Source organism: Apaloderma vittatum, unplaced genomic scaffold (genome assembly GCF_000703405.1).
Source record: "Apaloderma vittatum isolate BGI_N311 unplaced genomic scaffold, ASM70340v1 scaffold13304, whole genome shotgun sequence".
Lineage (NCBI taxonomy): Eukaryota > Metazoa > Chordata > Aves > Trogoniformes > Trogonidae > Apaloderma > Apaloderma vittatum.
The window spans coordinates 34,927-41,278 of NW_009714422.1; the positions used below are offsets into that span (position 1 = coordinate 34,927).

The following is a 6,352-nucleotide window of genomic DNA, read 5'->3' on the forward strand; positions in this document are numbered from 1 at the left end:
TCTCCCGTCTGGTCACCTGAGTCACATGCAAACAAAACACAGGTTAGCTAACAACGGTGTCTCTGGAAGCATCCAGCAGAACAACTGGAACACACTGTACAGGAGGTGCTCCAGTGTGAGAACCAGCATCAGAACAAACTCATCTTTATGCTTAATACAGAGCCAAAACTCTTCTCTTTGCTGTCCTTCAGAAACTTCTACCACAGCCTTGTTTTTAGAATTTGTTTTAGCTTCTGCTCTGGCCTAACACTTGGCAATTTCCGATTCATCCGTGTTTATTCCTTGCTTGACATCAGTGATTTGTTTGTGAAAGTCAGTCAATGGCCCAGGCTTAAAGCAAGCAAAGAGCACATCAGCTTTCTCCAGAACGCAATTCTGCAGCACAGCTCAGGCACAAAGCACATCTACTGTCCCTGCACTTTCAGTGAACTCTCCTAGCCAGAGACCTCAATCACTACCTTCTCCACCTCTGCAAGGTTATGTCTTTCTGTCTCACGCACTGAATCCTCTCCTGTAGCATCCTGAAAGCTCTCAGTGTTGTGCAGGATACAGCACACACGAGCACGATTTTCCAATTTATTTTTTTTTCAAACCCTCTTGTTCATCCATTGTCTGACTCCTGATTTGTTCCTTCCCCGGCAACTGCCTCAGAAGCTCAGACTGGGTTCCTTTTCACACTGAATTCCTGAAAAAATGGATTGCTTCACTTAAGACTTGTTTAAGGTTTTGAGCCCAGGTCTACAGAGGGGATAAGATCAGTTCCCACATACATGACACCAGAAAATTAGAGTGCCCTGTAAAACCGTAGCATATTCATTAAATCATCTGCCCCCTCACAGACAAGGGTAAGTAGGGCTGCATACACCTGTAGACTGCACACTCAGAAATCTCAGATTTGATTTCACACCTAGTGAAATCCCAGAGAAACCTGAGCACTAGAGAGATGCTGACCATTAACATAGCTATTAATTTGTTCCATCTGTACCAATCCAGTACTCTAGCAAGCAGAAGGAGAACTCTTACCTAAAGTCTTGGCTACGTCCAAGTCCTGCTGCATGTATCCAGTGCTTTTCTCTGTATTGCCAAGGGACCAGTACGCACTGCTCAGCGCAGAGAACACCGACCCCCTCAGCTTCAGGCTGCAAGTGCCGATCTTCAGGGCAGCCTCGAGCACCACGACAGAGGCCCCGTGGTGGCCTGCAGTGAGAAGCTCCTGCCCAATCACAGACACCACAACAAAGGGGCTCTTGTCCAGCTTCATCTTCTGCAGCTGTTGGTAGGTGGGCTCCAGGGACTCTGAAACACAAAAAAGAAGGCAGAGTTATTCAGCAAACCAAGTTATTTGCATCTAGAAGTCACCTTCACAACTCATCTTCTTTTTCTGGTAACCAAATGGCACGCGATGTAAGGGTCAGACTGCCCAAATCAAAGCAAGATTTATAACAGGAACTCAGGGCTTATCTAATATCTAGTGCATTAAGATGGATCGACTAGCAAGCTGATGTTTTCCTTGCAGAAAGCACTTCAGGAAGATGGCACAAGCATGCAGAGCAGCCTCATACTAAGCTCTGAAGACCAGCCTAATGGCAGAAGGAATACAGAAAACACCTGTAAAGTTTGGTAGGAAACTGGAAATGGGCCACCTGCAGTATTTAAGACCACTGCAGTTTCTGCTCCTTTAGCACAAACTTTCAGCTGGATGTCTGCAAAATCTGTGCCACTCAAGGTACCACAGCACACAATGTGTGCCACAAGAGGCAACAAAGTTTGCAGAAAGAAGCTTCTCCTCCTTTTGCAAGACAAGGTGCTCCTGCAGAATGACAGCACTGGACCTCCCAAACTACTGGTCTAGCTGATTACATCGGTCAGATGATGCAACATCTCAGCTGTGTGTTTCAGTAAGGATGTCAATGCAACACGACTCCAAAACTTGCTGATCAAGTGGCATTTCTTGAGTAGATGCTCTCACCTGAATCAACACTATCACAGCAACCTCAGAAAGCCACTTGCTCCCTGTTTTCTGAATTTCTGCCTCTGCAATCATCAAGTGTACAATGTCAAAAGAGAATTTTAACACTTCCCTGAAGACGCGAGCAGTGTGAACGTGATGCCAGTTACCGACATCCAGCTAGATTCTGGGATTAAATGCAGATGTAGGAAAACATAAACAGTTCTGTGACATGCCACCACTTGCCATACTAACTGCTGCAAGAGCAGGTACACTCAGTTCCTGTCTTAAGGAGCAGCAACACTGAGAAGCACAGTAGGGAACAGCAGTGTAAATACACAGCAGCAGTGCAACAGGACAGTGGGGTCAGTCAGCCAGGTTCTGGGATGCTCACAGAGACACCAGACCACCTGCATCCTAAGCAGCAGCCACAGTACATCTGGAACCAAACAAAATCAGCTTCACAAGGTAACTGCTGTATAGGACAGAAACTTCCAGATGAATTAAATTTGTAGGATGGAAGAAAACACTGTGAAAAAGGGAACACTAATGGGGACGCATTTTCATTTCAGCGCTTCTTGGCCCCTAAGCCCTGGGCTGTACAGCAGCATCTGCTGAGGATGAGAACTGCCACATTTCCTCCTCATAAGTACCATCAGGACACTGCAACACAAAGCTTGCCAGAGAAACAGAGCAAAGAGGAGACCACCTCATTCCTCGAGAGGGGAAAATCCTGGAAATTGGGACATTATGAAAGCGAGGCAAAAACACTGTGCAGCTAATACGGCTTCGAGGTCCATGGGAGTTCAGAACTCTTCCTGAATATAAGTGAAACAGCAGAGCAGCCTTTTTTGCCTTTTGAAATGCTGTGTTCTGAGAGACATTAGTACCATGGAAAAGCTGCTGATGTGCCCTTCTGGGCAAACACTGGCCCGGAGCACTTAAGATTCCCTGCTCCCCGTGGCCAAGCACCAGGGCACTGTGGGAAGTTGTTCCAAGTAATAATAAGAAGAAGAATCCAAGGCCACCAGAGCACACACCTCTCTGTCTGCACTGATACAGGACAAAAGACAAACGAGCAAGGACTGAAGCTGCTGCACAGCGCCAGCCTGGTTCACCTCCAGTGCTCTTGAGCTGGGTATCCCCATCTTGCTGCCCCACTGAATCAGAAGAGTATTCTTTTTGTTCCTCCTCCAACTTCAGGCTCCTTTCTCACCACCTGCTGAATGAGCAGAGAAGCCAAATCCTCAAATCTCTGCCTTTAGGCCTCCCATTCTCCCTGCCTCAGGTTCTGGCAGGGTGCACCTGCAACCACCACCTCCAAGTACCTCAGCAGCAGATCACCACCCCCGAGAAGATCTGGTGCTCACCTCGCATGGGAGATTTCATGGCGGCCTCGACCATGCCAACCAGAAGCTGAAGACTCTTGGGATCCTGGGCCAGTCCCGACGCAAACGCTGCCAGTGCATCTGCATGACGTCCAAGATACTGAAGGGCCACACCCTGTCGGAAGTATGCCTGCGAAACCAAAGGGAAGAAGAAATGCCAATTACTTAACTGGTAGAAGTCACAAATAACAAATCTGCCCGTGATGTTGTGCCGATGGATGCTTGGCTACACGTTCACATTCTGGCTTCTTTGGTCACTTTGGCTGTAACCAGGAAAATCCACCAGCACAGTCTGGCTTGGGACTGCCACCCAGTCACTTACCCCTTGCTGTGACGACTCCCAACCTTTGAGAGGCCTCCGAATTGTTCTCAAGAGCAGGGACAGTAATTACTATTAAGGCAAAGTTTTCCCCTTGGACTTGGGCAACTACTTACTAGTAACTACTGATAATCAGATGCTCATTCTTGAGACTTCTGTTTCTATTCTCTTGGCTCACAGAGGGCAAAAATAACTTGCTTCCTCTCTTATCAGGTCTTGCCGATGAGTCCAATACAAACATCTCATACTAGTAGAGACCAAAACACACTAAAAGCTGAAGCAGCGGTGAAAACCAATGCAAAGGTGGAGACAGGAGCTGAATCCTCTTTCTCTACACACGTCCCCTAATGCAGATGCTGCCCAGCATTGTCCCATTGGTTGGGTGCAGTATACATACACGTACATATAAACCCATGTGTGCATACATGTAGCTACGCACTTCTTGGACTGAGACAAGACACTCACAATTTTGAACATACAAGAGCATTTTCTTTATGTGTTACTCTCCAAGGAAACCACTCACGGCAACGCCCAATACCTTCAAAGTAATTTAAATCTCTTGTCACCATGTATTTGTATCACCAACAACATCAACATGCAGCTGCAAAACATTCCCAAAGAGAGCTTCTGCATGTCCCTAAACTGGGACACTGGAACCTAAACAAAAAGCAGAAATGTCACACATAAAGCAACGGCAAAGCCAGAGCTCAAAGGCTTTCCAGAAATTCCTCGAGAGCTACTGAGTAAGAGATCACAGAAACCAATCCAAGATTTACTCAAGGTACTCAAGTATATTTGTATCACGTAAATCTGGACACTGTTATGAAAAGGTCTTGAATATTTAAGCACCTCTGAAGCCCATTATTCAGGTTTTACGTGCATGTCCAGCTAATAGCTTTCTGAGGCAAACTCTGCTGCACTTTTGGTTCATTTAAAGCTATTTCAATAGGACATGTAGAGCTGCCAAAACAGAAGATAAGCCATTATTTGCACTTCTCAAAAAGTGCTTTAAGAACATAATACTGCTCCTTGAGATTGGCTTCTAGTACTGCTTTCATGGATAAGACCTCGTCACTATTTCTGTGCATCTGTAATAGAAACCTGTGCTCAAGATACATTAAGTGCACATCTGTGGAAGTCTTTTTACTTAAACAGGAAAAATCTCCAAATTAATATCCAAACTGGTATTTCATTAGAGCTTTCAGACACTGTTGAAATCCAATCCAGAGAGGCAGAGATTAAGGAAAATCAGAAATGACACGAGAAACTTATAGACATGAATAGTTAATCTCTTTTCCATTAGTAAGTCTTGATTGTAGAAGCACTTCTAATGAATTCAATGAAAGCAAAATTCTTTTCATTAACCTTTAGATAAATGTGTTCTTATTGAACCAAACAAGCTACTGTACTGGAAACCCAATTCTTCGTTAATTAGATTACTAGCACAAGGCTTTAAATCAAAGAAAATACAAAGAACTAACAACGTGCCAGGGCCGTCAAGCACGAGTCCTCCCGCGCAGTGAGTGAGCTGTGACCTAAATCATGACATACACTTTGAAGTCCTTTTTTTCCTCAGAATTATCACTTTGTTACTCTCTTTACCACCTGATAACAGCAGTCTCTGATGGGGACCCTTCCAGCCAACATGGCTGGTCCAGGAGAAATTCAATTATCAAGGACGAGGGCACAACTACGCAGCAGCCAAGAGCGGAACTTTGTGTCTCCACCACCTCACGCTCGACGGGGAGGTAGCAGCCTGCCATCTCCTCTCTCAAAGCGCAGGAGAGGTGGCACACCAGGGAACACGCGGCTGCCTCGCCGCTGCAGAAAGCCAGCTCGGCCCCAAAATCTCCCTGCACGCAGTGTCTCCAGGAAAAGGCAGGAGGGAGACAGATGCTGCAGGCAGGACGAGAAGCCTCCCTCTGCCCACAGAAGACAAGAACACTGCGGCTTCTCTTTCGAACGTTCAGAGGGCACCATGGAGCGTGACCCCCGCTCACATCCCATCCTTGTCCTGCAGCCTTTGTGTGCACAGAAGGAACACGCTCCTCAGCCACAGGTACAGGGACAGCTAAAGCTGCCACATCTTGCCTGCAGCGAAGTGGCCCCTATGAGGGAAGCAGAGATCGAGCAGGCTGAACAAACCGCAGGTGAGGGCTCTGCCCTACTTCAGTTCTCATACACAAGTGCAAGGCAACGCCAGTTCCCAGCAGAACACACACCACCAGTGCAGCCTCCCAAAGAGCGACAGTAAAGCCCAGCCAGGGCTCTCGGAGCACTCTGCAGAGTTGTCCCAGGCCTCTTCCGTCCCTCCCTGTCCCCAAGAACTCCACTGCCTCTGCTGCAGGAGGAGGGCCCTGCACAGCCAGGACGTGCCGGGAGCTGCGCTGGGGACACCGGTGCACAGCACCCAGCCACGTCGCCACTGCGGAGCACTGTGCACATAGAATCATAGAACTGTCAGGGTTGGAAGGCACCTTAAAAATCATCCAGTTCCAACTCCCCTGCCATGGGCAGTGACATTTCCCACTAGATCAGGCTGCTGCCCCATCCAACCTGGTGTCCACGTGGCATGCTGGAAGGATGTTTGCCTCCTGTAGGTTCCTATACATATATGTATATACATCTACCTGCCTGTGTGAATGTCTGAGATAAGGTAGGGCGGCTCAAAAAAGCGCCAGGAATCCTCCAACAAAA

General features: G+C 47.3%; 1 protein-coding gene across 1 annotated transcript in view; it reads right to left on the reverse strand.

Annotated features, from left to right (window-relative positions):
• LOC104273434 (tetratricopeptide repeat protein 28-like) overlaps positions 1 to 3,466 on the reverse strand; it is a gene marked incomplete at its 5' end in the record, with an annotated part of 35,539 nt that extends 32,073 nt beyond the window's left edge. Inside the window, 3 exon segments of the mRNA XM_009868773.1 lie at positions 1 to 16; positions 1,024 to 1,296; positions 3,319 to 3,466. The exon segment at positions 1 to 16 is cut by the window's left edge and continues 19 nt beyond it. Coding sequence (XP_009867075.1) covers positions 1 to 16; positions 1,024 to 1,296; positions 3,319 to 3,466 — 437 coding nt within the window.
• Positions 3,467 to 6,352: the final 2,886 nt, after the last annotated feature.